This window comes from Crinia signifera, chromosome 4 (genome assembly GCF_055691185.1).
Source record: "Crinia signifera chromosome 4, ASM5569118v1, whole genome shotgun sequence".
NCBI lineage: Eukaryota > Metazoa > Chordata > Amphibia > Anura > Myobatrachidae > Crinia > Crinia signifera.
In genome coordinates, this window is record NC_139220.1 from 46,446,596 (window position 1) to 46,474,527 (window position 27,932).

Below are 27,932 nucleotides of genomic sequence, written 5' to 3' on the forward strand. Positions count from 1 at the left end.
GTCGTAGCTAGAAATTAAATTCTTGTAATTCTGTCTTAATGTAATATATACAGGGGTGGGGTCCTGGGGTGCACACCAATTGAGAGGTGCGACCCTGCGGAGACCTTTCAGTAGAACTGCATACAAAGTCAAAGGTGCAGGTGCACAAATTAAACTCCCAATTTCAAAATTTTTGCAATAAAATTTTTTGCATTTTTAGCGAGGTTCTTCGCTTAGTTATGGCCATAAGTAACGGCTTGCCCACCGCGACCAGGTGACCTCATTAGTCGGGCAAGTCCCTAACATTTTGCGGGGTACAAATCTCTCCCCCCCTTTTCATCCCTGCTTGATGCTGCACTGTAATCCACAAAAAAATCCTAGTGCGCGCAAGCATACATGGTCAATAAAGTTGATTCTATTCTATTCTAGACATCAGTTTGAAGTACACCCCCCACCCCCGGCCCCCATCCACAAGGTGAATGGATGCCGCGCACAGGCATCCATTCACCTCCTCCCTGCCTCCGCTGCTGTCTGCAGAGTACAGCAGACAGCAGCGGAGGCTGTGTCCACACCCCCCTTCCCCCGTCCAACTTCCATGCTGAATGCAGGACGCTGCGGTCCGGAGGTTGGGCTTCCCCCTGTAAACGGGAGCCAGGTCGGACGACCCGGCATACCCGTTTACACTGCCCTCTACCCAGGTCCTGCCTATGTTCCACAAGGGAAAAACCCAGGTGTTTGAGGCGGTGTAAAAGGGGTCTAACTCTCATGAAGTACATAAAATCATAATGGACAACTTCTCCATCCTTCCTCTTTAATAGGTTTGACACATTTCCCCTATTGTTATTGAGCCATTATGTAAGGAAGTCTGCACAATACATTAGTATCATCAAAGGCCAATGATGTATCCAACACACAAGGGAAGGAATATACCCTGCTCCTGAATTGAAGGATAAGGCCTTGTTCTAGCAATCACTTTGTTCTGCTCTCTATGATGCTTCCTCTTCTTCACTTGGATGTGGATCTACCCAACTACCTAGAAATGATCTGATTGGTATAAAACATTATTCTGAAATAAAGGAATATATATGTAAATCTAATATTAAAAGAATATAGTGATGGTGACAAAAAAACACCTGTGGCTCCTTGAGAGGGAAACCTCTTATATAGACAGTAATAATACACCCGGTCCGTATGATACAAGTCACTGCTCCTGCTCATATTAGCATAAAAAAGCCCCTAAACCTGGCATCTACTGGACATACCCCAAAAAGAGATGGAAACACTGTGAAGCTACAAACGTTCCTTGGTTTCCAAGTCTCTGTGAAATCTGCCCGGACAAGTAACAGAATTCAGGCAGCCAATGCTAAAACATTCAGGAGCAGTGCGGCTAGTACTGGGGCCAGGCGGGCTCTATGTTACATTATGACAGCACTAAGCAGCTTTTGGCAGCAAAGCCTGAGACACAGTAAGTACAATTTCCAACCACAAGCTGCTTACTACTGCGGTCAGTGACTCACTCTCCAGGATAATTGGTTCAGAAAGTTCCGCTGTGGTCACCCATGGTCCTATCACTGCTCAGAGCCAAGAGACATTACGGCTTGTACTCACTTGGACTTGTTCTCCTCATAGTGAGCACTGGTCTCAATGTATCTGGCCAGCTCTATCTGCATGTCCCCAAAGAGCGGAACCACCTGTAGCTGCTGCAAGAGAGAACAGAGACGGACTGCACAGTTAGACACACAAGAACTGCATCCAGGAGGCTCTGTACGTGGGCACAGTACAGGAAATGTATTATTATACCCAGGCTGTGATGGGTTTTTTGTGTTGAACTAAATTCTGTTCTTACCAAAAGGAACGCACGGGTATATGTTTTGCATGTACCCTGCCATGAGCCTTCTAATTGTCCAGAAAGATGGCGCTTCATCGTAGTCGTGGTAACAGAATAACCTATATGGGATCAATTAACATCCCACTGTACTTATGGATGTGTATATTAAAGGCTAGGCTAGCCCAGTTGCCCATGGAAATATGACTGAACGACTAGGGTTGATTGTGGCCGATAGAGATTCTGAAATGGTATACAATATATGCCGTGGTATATTATCGTTACTGTAGTGCCCTGCGGTGGCACAATGCCATATCATAGTGGTTTGAGTGATGTTTACTTGATTTTGTAGAATGGATTATTGGGTACAATGGAGTGGGATGCGGGATACATGGAAACATAGAAAGAAAAGCATGTTTTCTCCCTTTCAGGTGACTGGCAACCTCTACGCCATCATACTGCTAACGTCAATAGATCTAAGTGTTGCTCTTGAAAATATATGTCTGCAGCAAAAGTTTTAAAACTGCTCAGAGATCTCAAAATACGGCAAAAAAAATAGACTGTGTAAGCATTAAGGGGTGTACACACGGGCCAACCTGGCTGCTGGAACCGGCAGGGTGTTGGCATTAGCTGGCTTGTGGGGGGGGGAGTTTGGGGGTCAGGGTGCAGATTTAGCAGATCAAAGCAGAAATACTCCTGCCATAGATTTCAATGCAGATTGAAGCACCTGCTACCTGCACTTCGTGTCAAATATACACAAATCACTGGTTCCTAGCGCACTGAGGTGAATGTGTAACTCTTCTACTAAAGAGAAGAAGTGGAGACACCACCCATAGCAACCAATCAGCTTATGCCATTTTATAGACCTTGCTAGATACATGATAGCTAGAAACTTATTGGCTTCTATGGGCAACTTCACACGTTTAGAAGGTATGATACTTCTCCTCCTGATAGGCTGCCGGTTGCTGTCATGGTTACACAGCCGGCCCATAGTGCAGAGTAGGATCTGATACTATGCCCTAGGATGGAGACTGGATTAGTAATGGAGGCTGGGGGATCTGGTGGATCTGGTGCCTGGAGAAGCCGTGTCTCACCAGCACATCGGTTGTAAAGTTAGCCAAGCTGTACCTATACACTTCCGTTTTCTATTAAGGTGCATACAAACGGCCATTACATTGATGGAACATCGGCCAGTGTGTACCAGAAATCGGCTGTGCAACACATTGGGCCCAATTGAAACCTGCTCGCTGGGGTGCAAGTGTTCGTGTCAGCAGGTAGCTTCCATCCTGCTAAACGCACTCTGCACACACGGCTGCGAATGCGTACGCAGTCGTGCACACAGGGGAGAAATAATTCACTATTGAATGATGTTTCCCCTGCTCGCTGCGCTGTGAGCCAGGAATCATCAGCGATGCGAAGGCAGTGGGGATAAGGAGGCCGCTGATGACGTCTGCATTTTTGGGGGACACAGATAACGCAGTCAGCACGCCCCCAAACGCCTGCAGGCTAGCCTTCACTTGCTTCCTTCGCGCGGTTGTTTGATAATCGCTCGTCTGAATGACCCCCATACAGTATATTGGCGCATCCGTCTGTATGTATGTGCGATCCGCCGACCGCCTGTACAGCCGCTTCAGGAGCCACCAGTGAGTGACAGCTCAATGGGCGGGCGCACGCAGATGCACACACCCAGTTGTGATGTCAGTCCCAATGGAACGGGCAGTATCTATGGGGAACATGCTGCTCGATCCATCTGTAGCTATATCTGCAGATCAATGAATCTGCCGATATATCTTCTAGTGTGTACCCAGACTGGTCCTTTTCATATGCCAGCTGATACAACATTCTAATTACTGTGCAGATATCTGGTGTATATGTTTATTCCATAGGAGCAGTGAATGACCTGGACGTAAGTGTATAAGGGTGAATTTTACACATCACCTTAAAGAATTTGTCAATTTTACTTAGGTTTATCCTCTTCTTAGCATCCAGCTTATAAATGTTGCTGACATTTCCATCCATCAGGTACAGCCCGAAACCCATCACCTGCAATAAAGAGATCCCATCCATTGTGAGTCTGGAGATATTCAGCTTTTGTGTGGCACAGTATGACCTGGTAATGTATGCCCACCATCACTGCACTGCATGCACACAGAATATTTACTAATACTTCTACAGTTGTTTTGTAGGAACTTATTCTGCAGAGCTTCTGCATTCACTGCACACGATGCAGGCAGCCATTTTGTGAGCCAAAGAAATGATTGTAAGAATGCAAACCATCAATGTACTAAGTCCCCAGCGACACCGCTGAGGTAAGAGGCAGATGTGTGCAGGCTACGGGTACGCTGTAAATCTACATTATGGCAAATGTACAGATAATAATAAACATTAGGAAATACTGTTTTCTGACCAAAAGTTAGACGGAAGCTCGGGTCTTATTTATCTAAATTGGTTATTATCCTTTAACCTTTTTGAAGTTCAATTTTTTTTTTTGCAAATCAAACAGTCTGGTTTAAATGTTTAAATGAATTGTAATTTTTTTTTTTTTTTTTTCAAAAATGGTCTACATTGAATGTTCTTATTTTAAAGTGGCTCACCACTGGATCTGCTACTAGCGCTAGGGCTGTTGAGCCTGACTAGACATTAGACTTGAAAGGGTTAAGGAGGGCAGAGATATTTGTTCCATGACAAATTCTTATGGACTTTGTAGCACAGCTCTCAATTTGTATGCTTATATTTATACTTGTCAGCCTCATTTTCAGGGTACACAAGCCCTATACTACGTGCAAATGATGCCCCTCGAAACAGGTGTATTTCCAGAAGGTCGTCGAATAATAATCACACCGATGGTCAATTGTTTTGACCTCAATGTCCAACATTGGCAAAACCATTGTCCATCGATGGTTAATCAATGGTTCTCAGCTATTGATGGCAAAAAAGCCCTGCCATGTTTTCTTTTCTTTCTAGGCACTGGCAGATGGAGACTAGCCCCACCCCCTCCTCTGATTGGCCCAATGTCCAATGAGTAGAGGAACAGTGATGACCACCGGTGGGTGAAGCCATCAATGGCTTCCTGCCAATGGTTTCATAATCACAAAGTTAGCCACTAATGATACCATCAATGGTCCCATCGACAGCTAACTCAACAGTGGACATCCCTTGGTGTAATTACTTTACACATAGCTATCATTTCCATCACTGAAGTTTGCCTAAATACGGGCACAGTTACACTTATGTTCCATCACAAGTATAATTGGACAGCGTATGACTGCATTGTTGTACTACTGTGTCTATAGTTTGCAGTAAATTGTAAATATGGTCATTCGGCAATAGGACCTTGTAAGCAATGATAAGCAGCCTTATAATCAGATTTCCCCACCATTGCTCGCCTGGTATCACGTACCTTCAGCAGCATGTGCTTCTCACTTGGCGTTAGGTACATTTTATTCTCATAGTAATCCACACAGATATTCACAATGTCAGCCAGCAGCTCCTCATAACCGGGGATCACCTCAAGCTGTTGGTGCAGGCACTGTTGGGACGGCACAAAGAAGACATAATCTAAACTTCCCCGGAGTTGTCATCAATGTAGAAGCTTTGGGCCTTATTCAGATTGCATCGGTACTGCACGCATTCGCACGCAGTACCGATGATGTGCGTCTGCGCATGCGCAGGTGTGTTTCTGCGCATGTGCAGGCGCATGGTGCGTGCACCCACGGCGACCTTTCGGGTCGCCGGGTGCACGCACCCATGGCAGCGAGGGGGGGGGGGGGGGGGGGAGATGGGCGGGGAGCGCCGGGCTGCCCCATTACCATATGGGAACGCCCAGCGTTCCATAGGCGTTTCCATGAGAATGCTGGGCGTTCTCATGGTAATGAGGCAGTGACGCGGGTGTGTTGGCCGGGTAGCTGACATCACCGGATGTCTGCTGCCCGCCCATATCACGCCAGCGTGCACGCATATATACGCAACTGAAAAGTCACTTATATATGCGTGCACGCTAAACATCATTCGATGGTCGGTGACCATCGAATGATGTGGGCGGACACCCCAGCAAAGCGAATGGATGTTTATGCAAAACATCCATTCGCTGCTGTGCGGGCGAAGCCGCACTTTGCTGGGGCGGCGGGGGGGCGTGCGTTCGCCGGGCGGGGTTTGGTGGACTGAATCAACCTGAATAACCCCCTTTGTGCCTAATTCAGCAAATCAAGTGATTATTGAGGAACTGTGCAGGTCTATTGTTCAGGGAAATAGTGACTGAAAATGCGTATGGATCATAAACCCAATGTAGTCGCAGTTTGAGTGTCAGGAAGGTTTTGGGTGGAATCCTGCCATTTTCTAGGTGTGTCAGAGGGAACGCATGCCTGGCCAGGTGTTTTAGCGAAGCTCTCTCACGTCAGTGCTGGCCACTTCCAGCCTGTCTCAGTCGCAGATTAATGGCAGCCTCAGACTAGGAATGGCCATCGTTGCCTTTGCCATAGATGGTTGCCATCAATGGCAAAAATGCAACTGGCCATTGCTAGTGTATTACTATTCAATAGATGACCATCAATGTTTTTACATATCGATGGTCATCCATTTTCTTTGATTGATTGGCCTGTGGGCCAATCAAAATATGGGGTGGGCCTTCGCGGGTGTCGGGGCTATGCTCCGTGTCCCGGCCCCTTGGGGGAAAAGCAAAAACGAAACTATTCGTTTAAGCTTGACATTGATGGTGGGAAACCATCTGGTTCTCCCCCATTGATGGCAAAACTAATTGACATCGGCCATAAACCATCGATGATTTCTAATCATCAATTGTCGATGGCCATCCCTACCTCAGAGCTACTCACATTAGCTCAGACTGCAAAGTATCTGTGATTTGCGGATGATTCTGCGAGTGGGTAGCTATGATCCATTCACAAATGTGCGCGGGGAATTTTCTCTTTCTGTCAGGGTTGCGGATTTCTGCTCGCAGTCACCTGCAACTTCTTAGATTAGTGACCCATGCTGAATTAGGCCCTTTATTCAATGAAATACAATATTAATATATTAATCAGCTCCCGCACTTCTTATACTTGTTGTTCACTGGTTATAAGATGGCCGTGCAGAAGTACATGTGGTCAGTGGTTGGGTGAGCAGCTGGATAGCACTGAGGAGCTTATTGTGGTCTGTTCGCAGCAGGGCCGCGTTCGCACGGGGTCCGATGTTTTTGTTCTGCGCATGTGCATACAGACTGTTTGCCGGGAGTACGCACCCAGGACAGCGGGCGGGAGGTGGAGAGGGGGGTGGGGCAGCTCCATTAGCATATGGTAATGCCAGCGCTTTCTGGGTGTTCCCATGAGAATGCTGGGCGTTCCCATGCTAATGAGGCCATGACGCAAGGCAGGGGGCAGGCAGCTGACATCAACGGATGTCAGCTGCCCGCCCATTTCCTTCCCAGCATGCACGCATATGTAAGTGACTTGAAAGTCACTTTTATATGCGCGCAGTAAAAGTAAAAATAAATGATGGCGTGTATGGGTGAATGGCTGGAGAGGTGAGAGGAATAGGAGGATTAAACGCCATTGGGGGTAAAAGCTAGGGAACGCTAGCACCTATGGTAAATCCCATACACATAAAAGCGGCTACCTGAGTGATCCTGTTATGGTTGGCTAAGAACATGGAGAGATTCTGAGACTCTTGGATGGACTGGGGGTCAGCCATCTTTCTGAGAAACTGGGCAGCACTGAAAGGAAAAGGGAGTAAATACAATATTATGTCATAGCCGTCTATCAATGCACTCACACACCCAGCTAGCACCGCAATTTACTTATAATACATAACAAAACCAGGATTATGGCAGGCCTCTCTTCCGCCCAATCATTTTCTGCTACACTAATATATATATAAATATATATATATATATATATATATGACTCACTAATGTATTTACATTCTTATATGTTTTGAAATATCGTTATAATAGCATGCACCTTTATTTGTAAATGCTGAAAAATTAATTAGACAAATCACTAATGTGTTACCATAGCAACCAATCAAAGATGAGCTATCATACCTTACATTACATGGAGAAAGGTGATTGTTGATTGGTTGCTATGGGTTACAGCCGAGTTGTGTTACATATATGATGTCATGCCTCAGTGATATCATTGTTCCCTACTGAATTTATCGGGTACATTACCAGCAATGTTGGTTAGTCTCACAACATGATCACATATATGCTTTGTGGGCCTGATACAGAGGTGGCTGCTGCTTCCTCTGCTGAAGAATCGGTAACAATAATATGCAAATGTTAGTATCAGCCTTCTGTTGTAGCCAGCGTCTGACTGTACCGGGACCCCACTTCCTGCATCTCTGCATGCTGTTACACCATCAGCACTTGAACCAGGCCCAGTTGCCCGGAGGCAAGATAAATATTGGTGCCCCCCCCCCACACACACACACACAGCACCTTATATAAATATATGTATGCATTTGTGTATGTACTGTATGTATGTTATGTATATAATAAAGAGACTGTGATGTCTATAGTCCTACTAGGACGGGAAGTCACCCACAGAAGCGATATCGACATGCTCTCAATTAACTGATTCAAACCTGCAGGGGATGAGAGGTGTCCCGTTGGGAGCAGGAGCCCAGCGGCAGATGACTCCATTGCCTCCCAGAGTTACGCCTCTGACCAGGCCCATGGAAGGTGCAGTTTTACCATCTGACTTGCTCCACTATGTGGCTGCCGCTGTGCGCCTGGGAATGCAGCATCTTTCACAGACACACTCATAACATAATAATAATAATACCAAGTACAGCTTCTTGTATATTCTTATTCTTGCCATGCAGCTACCAGCAAGTCTTAACTTTCACAGTGCTAAGTGAAGACAAGCCGTCCGGAGCTGCGCCTGTCATTACTGCTGCCCCATGGACCACAGGCTGAGACTGCACTTATGTCCAAAAGCATGCGGAACGGTCCTAAAGACCCCGATGCCAACTGCAGCACTGCTAACATCCGAAGCATAAAGAGGGGCCACACTGGGAGGGAGAGTGGCAGCAGTTAGAGTAAGATAGGGAGCGTTACCTGCATTCTAGCTTCGGATGAGCAGGCACATATAGAACAGCTACTGACAATAATGACCGGTCAGATTACTGTATAACATCCCATTACGGTTCCTCACCGTTTATACGCAGAGTGGTCATTCTTCACACTGCACTTCATGTTCTTTAGCTCGTCCAGTACAGCAAACATGTTGATGAACTTCCCCAGCGTGAGCAGGTATGCCTCCGATACAAAGTCCTTCCTGCGCTCAGCGTGACACAGCCTCTTCACTTCATTGCAGAACCGCTCAATCGCTTTACGCTACAAGAGAACACAACAATGACAGATTCTAGCAGCAGAGTCAGACTATGGGGGACAGTGGCCGAGGGGTGACACCACAATGCCGGCTCATACTCAGTAACATTACATGCGCATTCAGCTCCTGTCACAGGGTAGGCGCCGGCATTGCAGGCGATCAGTCTCCGGGGGCAGTGCAAGATCTGCGGATCCCCCGGAGTGATGCAAATGGGTATGGGCCGTAAAGCCACGCCCCTTCCCTTGAGGCCATTCCCCTTTATAAGCAGCACGTGCACAGGGTCAACAAGTGACACCACTGATTGGGGCTAAGATTATTATCTTTTATTTATATGGTGCCACACAGTATCCGCAGAGCTGAATGCAATACAACTGAACATGGGTATGGGTCATAGGGTCGACAGCACTAAGGTCGACATGCATTGTATCAACCACTGAAGGTCAACATAAGCTTAGGTTGACATGTCATTAGGTCGCCATGGTTCGGCACACTATTTTCTTCTCCCACCACGCCCTAGTGGATGGCAGGGCATGCAATACCGCCTGTCGGCACGTCGGCTGAAAAACCCCATGTCAACCTTTTGAATGTAGACCTAGTCCATGTCGGCCTAATGCTTGTGTCAAACTAATGACATGTGGACCTAAGCACGTGTCAACCTTCCCACGTGTCGACCTTGGCTCATGTCGACTTTCAGGAATCGACCCAATGCAGATTGATCAACCTAACAATCGTAGTATTGTATTTACTGCAGGCTCTGCCGATCGCAGTCCCACCCTCCTTCTTTAAAGAACTGCAAGGCACCGTCGGAAAATTTATATGGGGTAATCGAAGGCCGCGAATCTCTCAAAGAATCCTCATACAAAGCCGGGATAGAGGGGGCCTCCAGCTTCCCCATTTTCTCAGCTATTATCACTCGGTACACCTTTCTAGGATTGTGGAGATGTCGAGACCCCTACAACATAAACAATGGCCCGCCATTGAGGGACATGCAGTGGGTATATCCCCGAGGGCTGCTCCCTGGCTTAGGAAAATACCCACAACACGACATCCAACACTGACCCCCACACTACAATGCTGGCGTGGCTATAGGAACCTCCCCTTTTTTAAATCGGGTACATCACTTCTTACCCCCTTGATAAACAACCCAGAGTTTCCTCCAGGAGAAATCCTCCGGACACTCCCCATACGTAATTCGATGGATGTTTCCTATCTAGGGCAGTTAGTAGATAAAACGGGACTGAGATCCTTTTCGGACCTGCGATCGGAGGCTGGTCTTCCGGCAAACCTGTTCTGGCTTTATCTCCAGATCCGACATTATGTTTCCTCCCTCCCCACTAGGATTCAGGGATGGGACCCTACTCCTTTTGAATCATTGATCCTCTCACAAGAGCCCCCGAGGCACTTAATATCTAAACTATATCAGATATGCCTGAGTAACCGGGCAGATGACATGCCAGCATACTCAGTAGCTTGGAATAGGGAGTTGAATGGGGCCTTGTCGGGAGACCAGTGGTCCAAAATTTTTAAATATATTTTTGCCTCCTCATCCTCAATACAGACGCTAGAAACCCAATATAAGATTGTCTCGCGTTGGTACAGATGTCCGCAGACACTGCACCAAATGAATAGGACATTACCCAATCTCTGCTGGCGGTGCAGTCAATCCCAGGGCTCACACATACATATTTGGTGGTCCTGTCCATATATCCAAACGTACTGGCGCCAGATCCATAACCTGACAGAAAAAATAACTGGTACTTCTTTACCTTTTTGTCCGGAGCTCTGGTTGTTTAACCTCATAGACCTACCAATATCCACGTTCAAAAAGTCATTGATTAGACATCTACTGAATGCAGCAAGGGCGGTTATTCCGTGCTATTGGAGGTCCCCAGACCCCCCTCCCGTCTCCCGCTGGCTCCGCAGAATTGATCTATATATGGCCATGGAGGACCTGACCTCCTTCCTGAGAGATAATGCACAGACCTTCGCAGCCACATGGATGAGCTGGCTTACCTTCAAAGAATCCCCAGAGTACTCCAATATAATTTCAACAGAGCAAGCCTCTGCCCCAATGTGAACCTGAGACGGACCCCACACACCCACCCCAATACCCTCTCACTGTCCCCCTCTCTCATCTTTACTCTGTCCTTTTCACTTTATAAACATTCTATTCTTTCTTTGATCATTGTATGTTATAATATATACTCAGTCTTCAGTGGTCTGGTTGGCCATAGGATCTTTACTCGGAATGATTCATGGTACGGCATTCTGGGAATGTAAACGTTTGTGTACTATAATTGAATTCCACATGGGAACATTCTGCTGTTTCACACTGCGCCTGATTGAAAATTTCTGTTACATACTAAAGACTGTTTGTATGACCTTTTGTATTTTCTTAATAAAAATTGATTGCATAAAAAAAAACCCTAACAATCGTATACCACTGAACATCAATACATAGGATAAATGTATCTATATGATGCAAATTGGTGAAGTTATGGGAAGGTAGAGAATCTCATTGTGACTAGTGCATGTACAGTAAGCAATGAAGAAGTAGGAAGTAAATCAGCGTTCAATGATCCTGTACCCAGCGAGTGAGTGGACACAGGTGATCAGAGTCTCTGCTGGGGGATAGGATACAGGCAGGGCCGGACTGGGACCAAAAATCGGCCCTGGCATTTTCAGCACACAGGCCCACCTGCTATGGCCACACAGGCCCACCTGATTGTGACCTTCATTCATGATAGTGTGGCACGCTGATGGGGCAGTGTGGGTACAGTCACTGGTGAATCTAAAAATGGTAATGGGTGGTCCCAGATCCAACCACTCCAGGCGGCGGGACCCTTGCGCGGCGTAGCCGCGCAGCAAAAAGGTGGACATGGCCTCATGGAAAGGAGGCATGGCATTGCAAAAAGGGGACATGATATTACACATTATACCACTACAAGTCCCTTCAGCGGGGCCAGAGTCTGCCTAACAATGTAACAGATCCCTAGCACAAGAAGAAGCAGCCTGGTACTGTGGTTTAACTAAATACATTAACTTATGGCAATCATTCCTGGCTGGGTGACACTGTCAACCAACCAGGAATGATTGCCATTAGTTAATTTGGTTAAACCACAGTACCAGACTGCTTCTTCTTGTGCTAGGGAACTTTTAAACAGAGTTGGTGTAAAACTGTAAATGTACCTCATGTGCTGCCTGAGGCCTTCTCTCCTCAGCAGTCTGCAGTGCAGGCTGCAGCCGCCAGAGCCAGCTAGTCAAGATGGGAGTCAGTCACTGGGTCACTCCAAGGCATCCATGCTGCACTTGATGGCGCCCACCCGCCGCCCGGCCACTCAGCTCTTCCTACACAGTTAAGGTACTTGGAAGGCAGGCGGGCTTGCGCCATGACGTCAGACGTCAGACAGTAGGTCTAACGTCCACAGATTCCTCTCAGGTCTGCCTTTCCTTTCCCCCACGCCAATCAGCCTGCCTCTACGCCTCCCTGCTCAAGCCGGAGCTACTCAAACTGGAAGCCGCCGAAGAGGGGCTCAGTACGGTCGCATCATGATGCCATATGCAAATGAAGGCAACGTCCGCTCAGCACAGTGATGCCCAGGAAGCGGTGCACACTGCTGCTGAGCGCTCAGTACACACTACCACTTTAAGTAAGCAAAATCGGCCCAGCTGGTCATCGGCCCTTCTGGCATTTGCCAGAAGTGCCAGATGGCCAGTCCGGCCCTGGATACAGGGGAAACAGAACACACTGGTGACAGGAATAGACCTAGGAGGAGAGAACTTCAAAGGGGAGGGGCTTTGACAACACTGCTGATTGTCAGAGACAACTGCAAATTGGTAACATAAGAAAGTCCTGCTGAATCACTGAAGCATTTTGGGGGATATGCCAGACATGAGAAACTATGAATGCCATCTAGAAGAACTGTATGTTTGAACAGACATTCCATGCTCTTGGGGGAATTTTAGCTTTATCTGTTATTGGGTTTGGCTAACCGAGGAAGAAATGGAAAGGTCAATATTAACATCACTTTAAGGCCATATAATTTAGCATGTACAGGATTTGCCGAGAACAAATACATCAACCAGATTTACTTTCCCAGACTTCAGGTGGAAAGTATCTCACCTGGAAATACATGAACTTCATCAGTTTTGTGACCTCAGGTTCCAGGACTTCCACCGTCTTCTCATAAATCTCTACGCGGTTTGGCTGCTCGTTACACTTCACCTGTAAAGACATGTACGCTGATTTTAATTCCTTTGTGCATGCCTCAGAATTTTCTAATGAAAAAAGTTTCAAAAGACCGATTTATATGAATGGGACTTTCATTAATGATCACCCAAGGGCTACACTTAATATAGTGAGCAAAATCTGTATTTATATGATGCAGATACATCAGTAAGTACCATCCCAACTAAACGGATGTTGGGTATATTCACAGGAGTATTTTCTGGGTGGAAAATCCCTGCCTCCACTGTGTAGGTGCTTCAGCAGCCATTGGCTAGAAAGACAGAACTTGTTGGGGCAGATGTATTAAGCTTTAACAAGAGATATATCCAAGGGTGATAAGGAGAGATAAACATCCAGCCAATCACCTGCTAACTGCCATGTTACAGGCTGTGTTTGAAAAAAGTCAGTAAGGAGCTGATTGGCTGGACATTTATCTCTCCTTATCACCCTTGCATTTATCTCTTGTTAAGGCTTAATACATCTGCCCCACAATGATGTAATCATTGTGGGTCAAACATCTGAAGAGGCCTGACCTCCAGTAGAACGCAGCACTGTGGGGTTGCTTCAGAGGTGGATGATATTTCAATGTTTTCGCTAACATCGATGTTTTGGAGTTCTATGCATGCACAGAAGCCACACTGCACATGTGCAGAACTTGGAATGTAATGTCCCACGCAGTGCCCCAAAAGTTACAGCATAATTGACATGCTGTTGGCATTGGAGGTGCAGCGACAGCCAACTTCCAAAGAACGTGGGCGTGTATATCGAAGCTTACTTAGATGTGTGATGTCTATGCAGATGATCGTGTGTCTTCGGCCAGCAGTGGGTGTCTTATTACATAACTCTTACGGCTTCTGCATAATTTCACACAGCTAAAGGCGCAGCAGCTGTGCTAAAACGTCCACCTCTGAATCAGCTCTGCTATAACAATGCAGTGCATGAATAGGAGTGAGAGAATGAATGCGCGGCCTTTATAGGCTAGTCCTAAAGAAGCATAGATTTTGCCTGAACTCACCTGTGGAATGGCTCGAGAACAGCTCCGCCAGGTATACAGCATGACAGCATACTCCTGTCCCTCTTCCAGCATCTCATTCTGTAACATTGCCACCAGTATGTCATTAATAGGCTCACATATATAATAATAATACAGTCTCTACCATTCCTACTGATCTACATATTGTCCAAGGTCACAGGGGAACGCCCAGTGTTTTTACGGGGACGTTGAGCGTTCCCCTGCTCCAGCCCCCTGCCCGCCCCCCTTCCCTCCCAATATGGAGCGAACGGCTCAGCGAGTGTGAAACTTGCTGAAGCCGTTTGCTCTTGGAGTTTGCGCATGCGCATACTGTATTTGCACATGTGCAAACTTCGACCATCAGAGACGAAATCGGGCCGTAATGAACAGGTATGAAACAGTCCCACAGTGCAGCAAACTCCGTTGCACTTTACAATTGGAAATAACAATGATAACAGAAATGAGTAATTACTGACAGATACAGAGGTAGGAGGGCCCTGCTTGCAAGCTTACAATCTATAGGGAAATAGACATTGACAGACAAGGATAGATGTTATCCATTGCATAATGGTCCAGCCAGAAAGGTATTTGGGGGGCTGTGTGATATGGTCGCACAGCATTTTAAGGGGCCCATTTATTAATGATCGCATTGGCGGAATATTACTGCCCAGGATCGCATTGTACCATGAGATCCTATCACAGGGATGAAAGGAGCTGGTCCCTGCAATGTGCTGAGCCGGGTGCCGGGGAGGGGGGGGGTGTCTGCGCATGCGCAATTAGCACTGACCGCCGCCGACCTCGCTGACCGCACTGCCCCAGCACCCCAGCAGCAGTGCAGTGTACAGCCCATAGGCTAGAATGGGCTATTGCCATCTCAGAATGGTGGTAGCCCAGGGATGCGATGCTTGGGGGAAGCGGCCTGCTGCGGTCTCTCCTGATACATTCAGGGGATACTTAATATTTGGGGCTAAATATTGTTTGATAAATGGGCCCCTTAGTCTGGAGTCAGGAGTATGTTAAGTGAAGAAACAGAAAATGTTCGAGGATATGTCTACACCGCACATTCAGTGGGGATGTAATTGGATAGGGTAGCTTATTAAACCTATGTGGGCAGTTCCAGAATTTGATAAGCTGCCTAAAGAGGTGACTTTTCAGGGAACCCCTGAAGCTTTGGAGACTAGAGGACAGTCTTAATGTGCGTGGGAAGAATTCCACAGAGTGGATGCAGACAAAGGAAAGATTAATTAATGCATGAATCTTGTGAAGAGTGAAGACGTCGGGTTTGGGGGGGATATTTTGAGATACGTGAACGAATGTACGTTGGCTTGGTTTATGGCCTTCTGTGTAAGAAAAAGTATTTTGTATAGAATATGGTAGAATACAGGTAACCAATGAAGGGACTGACTAAGCAGATCTGCAGATGATGAGCGTCTGGCAAGGAAAATTAACCCCGCAGCCGAATTTGTGATGTATTGTAGCGGTGAGAGTCTGTATTGGGGAAGGCCAATAAGGAGGCTATTGCAATAATCAGCCACCCACTTCAACAGGTATTCCCTCCCCTCCCCTCAAGCCCTTGTACAGGGGATTTGCACATGCGCATTTTCATGCAGGCACAGACACCCACCATCGAGAACGGGGCCGAATTCGGGCATGACCAAACAGGTGTGAATGGACCCCTAAGTTTTAGGTGACACGATGACATCCAAGATAAAACTACAGAAAGGCATTCAGCGACACAGACCAATACAGATGGTAAGGATAGATAGATTTGAGTATAATCCATGTACAGATGATAAGGAAGTACAATTAGAGACACAAGAGCAGATAATCCATGTTTGAAATGGATTACCAGAAAGAGTCTACCAAAATATCTCTATTACTTTACTATGATGTGGAACGGAACAAGTGCACACTATATAAGGCTAATTTCAACAATGCAAAGGATGCTATTAAGAACAAGTCCTTCGGTGTCTGTTCTTATTTATATAAAGCCATATCAGTCTGCAATAAAGAATGCAATGTTCTAAAATGTTACATTTGGCGCATTAGAACATAACCTGTATATTACAACAACTCACCATGCTGGAGTGGACAGTAGCCTGTTCAATGTACCTGGCTATACCAGTTACAAAGGCATTCCGATCCTCAAAGTTGGTATCAAAGTTGGCCTGTGAAAACATGGCACAGGTGATAACGGGGAAATCAAATCCAAATTCCCCTTCCAGTACTACATGCAACACAGACACATATTTCTATAGAAATAATAAATACAGTATAAGTATTGATTTTGCTTAATGCTTTGAGTGCCAACGATGCTGTGAGATATGTGCAAAATATCCGCTAAAAATGGCAGCGCAGCTCACAGAGCCTCGTCTTTTTTTTTTGCAGAATATTTAACAAAACTTCAATTAATTGACTTCAGATCATTTGCCGGCATTTCCTCGACTTTGACTCTGGCATTTTTAGCGGATATTTTGCACATCTCTCACAGCAACGCTGGCACTCAAAGGTTTAACCCCTTCGATGGCACTCCCAAGAATTTTCCAGGCTATGCGCCAGTGCCCAAACTGGCAAACCCAGAAGATCCTCGGGAGTGCCACTGTCTGCACTCCCTTCTTCCGGCAGCGCCGCTGAATGCAGCGCTGAGATCAGTGCTGCTCTCAGCTTCCGCCGCTGCCCAGTTCCGCCTCCTTCCCTCCCCTGGCTGTATGCGGCGTGACCTTGCTAACGTCACGCCGCACACAGCCAGGCTGCCGGTGTGGCGCTGCCCCTGGAAACACAGTGGGGAGGGGGTTAGGGAGCGCTCCCCATTGCAAAGGTTTAGGGAGCGTTCCCTAAAAAAAAAAAAAGAACGCCACTAAATGGGTTAATAATAGTCATTTACGTACTCTTAAATGACTAAAGTAGAAATAATTGTTTTATTCTGTGGATAATAAAATTCTGTAAAGCCCCATGTACACTACGAGATGCTAACTGTGGCCGATAGTTAACAATATTGGCCGTGGGATGATGATAATGGGTAGTATTCAATGCCGCAGCGAGCAGACGGCGAGGGGGTTAAACAGTGAGGATCGCAGAAAACCAGCGATCCTCGCTGTTTAACCCCCTCGTCAGCTGCTCGCCCTATTCAACGTTCCGGGGGAATCCTCGCCGTCACAGGAGACCAGTGGCTAATGCAGCGAACCCACTGTATTTAGCCGCGAGTGTCGCTGCTTCTGCAGCCGCATACGCCGAATTGGCGTATGAGGGGGTGAGTTGAATACTGACAGGGCGAGTGGTGACAGCGAGCAGGAAGCCCTGCTCGCTGTCGCCACTTGCCCACGGCATTGAATACACCCCATTGAGTGTACAAATCGGTACACGATATCATGCAGGGACCTGCGGAACATGGCTATTTACTCAAATTGACCTGCATGTTCAGCCAACAGCAGGTGAAGTTAACGATAGTGTACACACTAGAAGATATTTTAAAAGAGATATCGTTCAGAAAGAGGCTCCTGAGCGATATCTTTTACAATATCTATTGTGTATGGGGCTTTACTGGGGTTACAAAAGTGATAATAAGTCAAACATTGAAATGGCAATGACTGACTGCAGATTTATGACCTATCTGACATTATTGGCACAGTTATATACATTTCAATAAAATGTTCCTTTAACCGTCTCCAAAATAGTTTTGTTTTTGCAGTGAGGAAATAATTGAAACTAATGCTGCTTTCACATTGCCTAAACGTTTGAGACCCGGTATTTTGAAACGGTATTTAAAACGGTATATTACCGTTTTAAACCCCTTTCACATGGCACATAAATACCGAGTCTCAAGCAGGTTTGCAGTGTGAAAGCAGGACAGACAGTAGCTATAAGACAGCGTAGTGCATATGTAATTAGCTGCTCATTACATATGTGCATATGAAATGAGCGTCTCATTACATATGTAAATCGGCAATATACCAGTGTGAAAGGGGTATGTTATGGCTGCTGATAATGAAGGTTCCACCGTGGAGCTGACTGTATCAGCTGATATGACTGTGCTAGAAATAGCTTTTACAAATAAACAGAAATGTGGGTCACTGCAGCGGTATGAGGGGGGGGGGGGGGATTTCCAAACTATGCAGGACAGAAGACATTCAATAAGGTCAAAATACAAAATATTTACACTTATTATACTTTGTTATTTGTCAATATTAACATTATTACTAATTTATGTAAAGTGTGGTGAGAGCGTGCGGAATAACGACATGATTTAGTAAATGGGCCCATACACGCTGCGATTTGCGGGTGCGATTCGCAGCACGCTCCCGTGCACATTCCATTGCACAGTTCAAGCAGTATGTGCTGCACATATTTTTTGAACTAGGTTCCGATCACATCGCATTGCACGCAAATAGCTTGCCATTTACGTGCAATGCGATCAGGACCATGCAATTACCGTAGTGTGGATGAGCACCTTAAGCCTGTGATCATTACATCAACAAACAACAAGAACCTACCTGGTACATTATGGAGGACGGCGGAGGCTCGATACATGGCTGCTGATCAGGGAGGGGCAGCTCCTCCAGTAGGTCCACGTTAGACAACGCATCTTCCAGCGTCACATGGGTGGTCATGGTGAGTAAGTCCGGTAGCACCAGTCTCCAGGGAGTTTATGACAAAATTATCTATTTAAGATGGTAGAGAAATAACAATCAAATGCACGCAAAACATTTTATGTTATTGTAATATATGTCTAACAAAGATATGAGATGGATAACAGTCCTGCGGCACGACTGTACTGACGTTCAACATACAGTAGCTGCTAGGCCAGCTTATAGCTACCCGTACAGAACCATTGTTTTTGTTTCTGTCCCATAATCCTCTTATACTGTACCTTTCTGACAGTGGGGTCTATACACGTGTTTTCCTGCTGGAGTTTGTTAAAAGTCATTTATAAGGGAAATTACTTACCAAATTGTCATTTATTTTCAAGTATTTGTTCGTTAACCTATTCTAAGCAGCTTTGACGTATATACTGAATGGATGCCGGATCCATTCCGAAATTCTTTTGCCGGAAAGGATCCGGCATCCCTTATTCAATGCAGCGGCCAAATCCGACGTCGGATTTGGCCGCTGATTGATGCTCACCCAGCCGGCGTGGGGACCGGGTGAATGCGGCGGCGGGAGGTAGCGGGAGCTGGTATGGAGCTTGGACGGGGACAGGTGAGCTGCTCTCACCCGGCCCGGAGTCGGAGGGTGGGTACGGAATGTGGCAGGAGGGTGCGGGCGGACAGCTCTGTTTAAACTGCTGCTCACCCGGTGCCATCCTCCCTGCCTCAATCTGACATTTTTTTTATGTTGGATTGAGATTGACGAAAACACAACCAAAACCTTTGGGTTTTGGCTGTGTTTCCGTCAAAAGCAGGTGGATTAGCGGCTATTCCGTCAATCCACCTGGTTTGACGGAAATGTTCCAACCTGCCGGAAAAAAAAACAGCCAGCACTGAATAGGTTGGAACCCCTTCCGATCTATTCATGTCGAAAACTGCCATATTTTTCGGCAAGAAGGCAGTTTCGACAGTGATTGAATATACCCCTTGGTGTATAAACCTGGGTTATACTACAAAGAGACAAGTCCCTAGAGACAGAAGACACAATTGTCAGAGAAAGATTCTACAAATAAGCTTCTCAGACTTTCCAGTGTAACGTGATCGGAAATTGTAACTTTAATACAGGTTGAGTTGATGACTAATCTCACAGGACACTTGTACCGTAGACAGGAAATACAATAAATAACTATTACAGTTCCTCCTACAGGTCTGTTAATTACTTCCTTTAAAATAACAACTAGCCAAGACTCCAAAGTTTGTCAATTACTTACTGAAGGCTTCATGTTGAATATTTCTGGAACACAGTGTTGTCCAGTTGATAAACTACTGTATATTATGTGGCTCAGTCAGTTTAAATGGCATATTTATACCAACCAACTGCACCTGTCCAAATGTAGAACAAAGGCTCCCACTGCAAAAGGAAGGGTGAGGCTTTTTTAAGCTGTTTTGGTTGAAGCTGGCAGATGAATGTATTGTGAGAATACCCTCAGCTAAAATGTAATTATATACTAGAATTATCGTTTCAAGACAAAATGTTTTACATGTGTATACTGCTTTCTATATATCTGCTTTAAAGGCATGATGGTAAAATATAACACCACAGATTTATATATATATATATATATATATATATATATATACATATATATGACCCCTGATGAAAACCAGCAGTGGCTGGGGTTGAAACAGCTGTGGGTTGGCTGTCTGAAATGTTTTTATAACATGCCTGCATCGTAAATACATTTTTTCTTCACTTCAAACGTGTGCTGGTCCTTCTTTGCTCCTTCTGCTGCTCCGTGGATTGGGTGAGTGTGATCCTATAACCCAGGGGTCCTCAAACTATTTTGCTCTGAGACCCCATTAGACAATAAAAATAATTACGGGACCCCAGCAAGTTACTGCTGAAGGTCATCACATCACATGTGTAGTCAGCAGACATGGCAGCATTGTGGAGGCACAGAATGATGGGAGGAGTCTAAAATAATAGACAATTCAACAGATCTTTCAGACTCCTTGAATCACTGACTGAGATTAGAAAAGTCATCAGCCTGATGGTCAGCAGCATGGAATCGTGACCCCATGCTGAGAAGGCCGGGACCCACTTTGGGGTCAGGACCCACAGTTTGAGAACCGCTGCTATCAGGGCTATTTTTGTGCAGGCTCCAGCAGGAACTGTGGCCCTTATTCTAGTTCACTCTTTCTGACAAAATATTTGTTAGATGGACAAAACCATTTGCACTGCAGGTGAGGCAGGTGTAAAACCCCACCCAAATCTAATTATCTCTGCACAAGTAACACCTGCCTCACCTGCAGTGCACATGGTTTTGTCCATCTAACAAATATTTTGTCAGAAAGAGTGAACTAGAATAAGGGCCACAGTTCCTGCTAGAGCCTGCACAAAAATAGCCCTGGCTGCTATAACCTAATGTATGGACCCTGCATCTGCCACATCATAACAAGTGAGTGCCTTCCTATCTACTTTATAAATATATATATATATATATACAAAAATAATGCGGCACTAGGAGGCTGGTTTGAAAAGTCCAACGTTAGGGGGTGAACTATATAAAACTACCCCTCACTTCTATGAGGTGAAGTACCACCAGTGAACCACTAGAGGCCACTTGATAGACCAAATAACGCCTTTGTGTGCTAAACAATATCATAACTGGAAGTGAAAGCAAATTCTGCAGGGACAATTATCTGTTTCAAATTTGCTGGATATAGAGAGAGGGAGTAGTGAAGACAGAGTTTGGAGGTGGGAGCAGATAGGGACTGGGGTTGCGGAGGTCAAAGCGGTCACAGTTCAAAGTGAAAGTAAAAACTGTCGCAGCTCAGAGTTAAAGTACATTGCAGAAGCCGTCATTTTGATAGGCTTTTAACTAGCAGCCAATAAATCCACAACCCTGTGCAGTGCAGTTCTTATCTGCAAGGCTGCTAACCAGCATATTCAGCTAAGGGGTGTATGTACTATGCCTCGGAGAGAAATAAAGCGGAGAGATAAAGTACCATCCAATTAGCTCCTAACTGCCTCAGTGCCACTAGTTTGACGTTAAGGCTTGCGTTCTCATAGTTACACAGCTTCTTATCTGGCTGTCACCAGTGGGAGTTAGGGGAACTGGTACGCTTTAATCAAGAGTAGAACACTTTAATCACTTCTCTTTAGCACACGATACATTATGTACACAATACACTAAACGGATAAAACAGAGCAAATTACATAACAAATAAGTGACACAATATCCACCAGCTGCCTTCCCTCGCATTGTTCTATGAATGGCTGGGTGATTGCACACCTTCATCTTACTGCATTTCACGGCTACTGTACAGAAACTCCTCTATTTAGCAACTGACCATAAACCTTACTGGTGCAGAAACCCCTTCCTCATTAAACTGGCTCATTAGGTCAACTCATATTACGTCGACATGCATTGGTGTCGACATAGTCGACACCGGCAAAGTGTACCGTGAAAGACCCCTCACACCATCAAAGTCCCCTTGCATGGCCATGCTTCGGGCACACTATTGTATTCCCCCCTGTTGAGCCTGACTAGATGTTGGACTGGAATGGGTTTAACTGCCCTGCATCAGCCCCAATATATTTGCATCGTTAACTACCCCTCACATTACCATTCATGTAACAGTCCTAGTTTACACCTTGAGAGACAGAGACAAATTTGATGATGCAAGTAAAAATCAAATGAATTCCACTAGTATGTGCAATATTGGTAAGTGCTAATCATGTGCTTAGAAAGTGGAACAAGATAAAATAACGAGTCGTGTCTACAGCTCTGTATTTAAAACAACAAAGGAAAACAGAAAGCTCTTGTAAAAACTTCCACCGTGTCTAAAATAAATATATGCATTGCAGCGTACCCTGCCAGCCATGTACAAGCACATACAAGCAGACTGACAGTACAACTCATGCGAACAGTGCAGAATGGTAAGATGAGCTCATCCAAATATATAGGCCCTTATTCTGATCGGTGCGGCCGGAGCCGAATATGCGGCCAGGACCGTGCTTGCGAAACCCCGCCTTCCATACGGATCGCCAACTCCGTCCGTATGCGGTAAGAAGCTGTCCGAACGGACCGCACGTGTATTTTTCACGGAATACGCCTCCTCCATCTAAGGGAACCTCCCCCATCATTCGATGGTCGCAGACCATCGAATGCAGGACCGAGTGCTCCACCAGCACCCGCAACCTCAGACCACACGGACATTTCTCCGTGCAAAAGCAGGGATCTGGGCGGGCGGCTGACATCCGGCGATGTCATATGTCCGCCCCCTACACGTGCGTCACAGCCGCATTACCATACGTACGCCCAGCGTTTGCATGGGAACGCCCATGAAACGCGGGGCGTATGCATATGGTAATGAGCCCAAATAGCCCTTCACGCCCCTCTCCACCCCCTGTTCGGAGTGTTCACATATCATGCGGGATTTGGCCGTACGCCCCGCTCGCACATGCGCAGAGACGCCTCTGCACATGCGCAGACACAAAACATCGGCGGGACGAACGCACGTGGATATTACCGCACCAACCAGAATAAGGGCCATAGAGACTTATTAGCTTACTTCTTTTTTATGTTCATTGTCCACATAGCTTTATTGATAATGTGCTGGTATAATGGCATTAGTGTAACAAGTAGTAATGTCAGCATAAACATAAATCACCGATGAACAGAACAAATAATGAGCTAGTAAATACTGCCATGTCTCCAAGCTTGCCAACATATTATTAGATGAACAAGCACGGGTGCATTGGGAGTGGTGCTGTAACTCCGGTCATTGAGACTCCAGAAAACAGCATTTTTCAGGGTTTAGGATTCACCATGAATTGTTTAATCACTATGGGGTTTATTCTGGTTCAAGGCTTGACAAAGGTCCCAAAATGTATGGCATACGATGCAATGCAATATTTTATTGTACAACATCGCGACGCATCGCATACCATCGAAAACCTTATTTAGTGTTATGGTATACGATGCGCGCCATGCTAGGAAACAAGTACCAAAACTATTCTTTGGTATTTTAACTACAGTGCCAAATGTATGGTATAGTTAAGCCTCCGGAGTCCTGCCAGCTGATATCCGTTAGATCGGCTTCAATATCAGAGAGGATCTAAATATGGGTGCCAGATAACCTCCCGACATTCGGGATTCAGATGGTCCCTATACCGACATTGGAATCCTGACTGTTAAATGCCCAAGGTTCAGAATCCCGACATCGGGGGGTTTTCAATCTCCCGCCGCTATTCTCGACAGGGGAAATAGTGGTGGGGCCCTATTCAATGCTGTCTTTCCCAACAGCATTGAACAGGGATCTCGGCAGAACAGGCCCAGATTTACAAGCAGTCGGGCCTGTTCTGCTGAGAACAGCCGTGGATTGTCGAGCTCCCAGCCGCAGCTCGACTATCCATGGCCGTATCTTGCGACCACGCCCCCTTTTCGGAGTTCGACATTGAATCCCGCCTGCCGATTCTTCGTCGAGCCAGCTGAGAACAGGACAGGGTCACAGCTGTCGGGATTGAATATCCCCCTTAGAGGGAGAATAGAACCTGTAACAGGCATGTCCAAACTATGGCCCTCCAGCTGTTTTGAAACAACAAGTCCCATCATGCCTTGCCACAGTTTTGCTATTAGGGAATGCTAAAACTATGCCAAGGCATGCTGGGATGTGTAGTTTCACAACAGCTGGAGGGCCATAGTTTGGACATGCCTGCTTGTAGCAAGTGCAGGGAGCCCACAAGGGACTTAGATGCACTTGTATCTCGTTGGAGTACCGGCAGTTGGGATTCCGATGTCAGTATACTAACCATCAGAATCCTAACTGTCGGCCCGCTATACCACACTAAATATACAAGTGTCCCACTCTCCACACAATACAGCACAACATGGCTTTTTTCTATTACTATAATATACTGTTTATCAGTAACTTGTAAACCTTTCATCAATTTCTGAAATGGGATAATCAAAATGTCAAGTTTAAATATGTAGTATAAATCTTTGGTACTTGTTTCCTATCTGGGCGCCCAGGTTTTCTACGTACGGCACCGTACTGAAATCGGATCGCATCGCATCGTACACATACACGATATTGAACGATGCGATGCGATGCGATCCGATTCGATTTCCCATAGGAAACAATGTGAAATGGCTCAATTTAGCCAAATTATAATAGGAACAATAGTAAATGGGCCAAAAACACCCCTGAACATTGAAATGTCCCCCCAAAAGTAGTTGACGCCAACCCGCCATCAACGTGAACCCGAAGCGTGGCGAGCGCAGCGAGCCCGCGAGGGGCGGCGGTACGCGTCCTCCGACCTTTTCATGCCCTACTATCCACTAGGGCGTGGAGTGAGAATAGAATAGTGTGGCGAGCGCAGCGAGCCACCGAGCCCGAAGCGTGGCGAGCGGACGCGGATACCTTCACAGTTATACGCGTCCCCTCGCGGTCTTCCCAGGTGTCCATGGCGACGCGGACACCTGGGAAGCCCGCGAAGGGACGCGTTTACCTGTGAAGGTATCCGCGTCCGCTCGCCACGCTTCGGGCTCGGTGGCTCGCTGCGCTCGCCACACTATTCTATTCTCACTCCACGCCCTAGTGGATAGTAGGGCATGAAAAGGTCGGAGGACGCGTACCGCCGCCCCTCGCGGGCTCGCTGCGCTCGCCACGCTTCGGGTTCACGTTGATGGCGGGGTGGCGTCAACTACTTTTGGGGGGACATTCCACTGCTCTGTGGGTTTTTTGGGGGTTTCTGGCCCATTTACCATTCTTCCCTATGCTGATTTGGGTAAATTGATCCATTTAACATTGTTTCCTATGGGAAATCGAATCGGATCGCATCGCATCGCATCGTTCAATATCGTGTATGTGTACGATGCGATGCGATCAGATTTCACTACGGAGAATAGCATGGTGCGCAATTAACTTAGTGGGCGCCCAGATAGGAAACAAGTACCAAATCTTTTAATAAAAATAGCAATTTACCATAATATAGCTTAGACCAACACAGTCCATAATATATTGTTAACAAAATCATATAGTATATTCTACAATGTACCCATATTCGCAAATCTAGAGACTGTACAAATAGATAAACCCCACCATAATTTTTGCCTGGGAGGTGAGAAAAAAGTATAAATTAATACATAAATCATAGAAAATAAATGAAACGGCTACACATCTTGATAGCGATCAAAATAATGATCCCTCAATTATAGACCTAGGATCTACTAAATAAATCCCTAAAATCTAAACCGTGCTATTCCACCCAACGATCTACACTAGCTTAAATCCAATTGTCTCATTTATGCATCTTAAAGTATATACACCAATATATCTCAAATTGATACCTTTGATAAAGCTGCTTGTGAGGACGCAGCGAAACGCGTCAGTCCCCAAACGCCTTGCACCTGCGCTCTTAGAATACAAATATTGCAGACTGAACCAGCCCCGGAACCCAATTCAATATTTCATTGAACGTCCATCTAAAGCAGGCATGTCCAAACTACGGCCCTCCAGCTGTTGTGAAACTACAAGTTCCAGCATGCCTTGCCACAGTTTTGCTATAAAAAAATGCTAAACCTATGGCAAGGCATGCTGGGATGTGTCGTTTCACAACAGCTGGAGGGCCGTAGTTTGGACATGCAGGATCTAAAGGCAACCAGGCTTCAAGTGGATTGAGGACACCATCCACCAGCACCAACTCCCTCTAGTGGTACATACTAGGATCCAAATTAGACACACTGAGGATCTAAATAGCTGGATTTGGATTCTGCTGCCATTGATGGTAAACGGTTAACGGGGCAATATAGGAATAGACTGCCGTTTTCTAACAGCATTATTGGGTGTCATGTGATTTTAATTTGTTATTTTTTGATACAGCAGTTATGAATTTATGTTACTAAATAATTTTTTATTGTAAAGACAATCCAATTTATCATATATATATATTTTTATGCATCATTAGCGCAGCTTTTTTGTATATGTGCCTATAACTCAAATTATATATATATATACTATTACCTCAAAGAAAATTAATAAAATGGATAAAAGTCAAGTACAGTATGTTATTATTGTCATCCTTGCTGGCGGGTCGCCAGAACGTACGCGCTGGCGACCCGCCAGCAGCCACGCCAGCGAGGAGACTGAGACGCGCGTGCGTCTCACGCGCGTCTCAGTCTCCGTCGCTAGCGCGACGGAAACCCTGTCCGTCTCCGCCTCAGGGAGACGGACAGGGTTAGGGGGGGGGTGCGGGCAGGCGGCGGGGACCCCGGGTTACCGCCGGCAAGCCGGCGGGGACCCGGGGAACGGATGGAAGCGCCGTCGGAAGGGGACGCGCGCGCCTCTCGTGCGCGCGCGTCCCCTTCTCACCATCGCCATGGCGCTGGCGGGGGATGGCGGCTGGCGACGCCAGCGCCATCCCCTGCAAAGATGGGACCTGACCCATCTGTATGATAGAAAACAAGATGAAGGGAGGGGACTGGGAAATAAAACTGAAAAACGGAGAGATAAAGTCGTACTGTATCCATAAGTTATAACAATTATTAAACCAAAAAAAGCATACATATAAGCAAAAGGAAATTATGTAATATGGTGGATGTCTAAGATAAAGTATTAATCACACGACAAACACTCATGCAAAAAACACTAATTCTAGTAATCTCTAGAAATGAGGGGTGAAATGTGATATGGGGCCTTATTCTGATCGGTGCGGCCGGATCCGAATATGCGGCCAGGACCGTGCGTGCGAAGCCCCGCCTTCCGTACGGATCGCCAACTCCGTCCGTACGCGGTAAGAAGCTGGCCGAACGGACCGCACGTGTATTTTTCATGGAATACGCCTCCTCCATCTCAGGGAACCTCCCCCATCATTCGATGGTCGCAGACCATCGAATGCAGGACCGAGTGGTCCACCAGCTCCCGCAACCTCAGACCACACGGACATTTTTCCGTGCAAAAGCAGAGATCTGGG

General features: G+C 46.2%; 1 protein-coding gene across 3 annotated transcripts in view; it reads right to left on the reverse strand.

Moving 5' to 3' along the window:
• The window catches only part of CYFIP2 (cytoplasmic FMR1 interacting protein 2), an 80,598-nt gene that overhangs the window by 40,627 nt on the left and 12,039 nt on the right, over nucleotides 1–27,932 (reverse strand). For all 3 annotated transcript variants that reach the window (XM_083181710.1, XM_083181712.1, XM_083181711.1), the window contains exons 3-11: nucleotides 18,860–19,027; nucleotides 16,448–16,537; nucleotides 14,373–14,450; nucleotides 13,253–13,354; nucleotides 8,953–9,134; nucleotides 7,412–7,508; nucleotides 5,205–5,333; nucleotides 3,743–3,847; nucleotides 1,588–1,679 (exon numbers count right to left, since the gene is read on the reverse strand). In XM_083181710.1, the coding sequence (XP_083037836.1) occupies nucleotides 1,588–1,679; nucleotides 3,743–3,847; nucleotides 5,205–5,333; nucleotides 7,412–7,508; nucleotides 8,953–9,134; nucleotides 13,253–13,354; nucleotides 14,373–14,450; nucleotides 16,448–16,537; nucleotides 18,860–18,976 (992 nt within the window). In that variant the 5' untranslated portion in view covers nucleotides 18,977–19,027. The remainder of the gene's footprint in view (nucleotides 1–1,587; nucleotides 1,680–3,742; nucleotides 3,848–5,204; nucleotides 5,334–7,411; nucleotides 7,509–8,952; nucleotides 9,135–13,252; nucleotides 13,355–14,372; nucleotides 14,451–16,447; nucleotides 16,538–18,859; nucleotides 19,028–27,932) is intronic.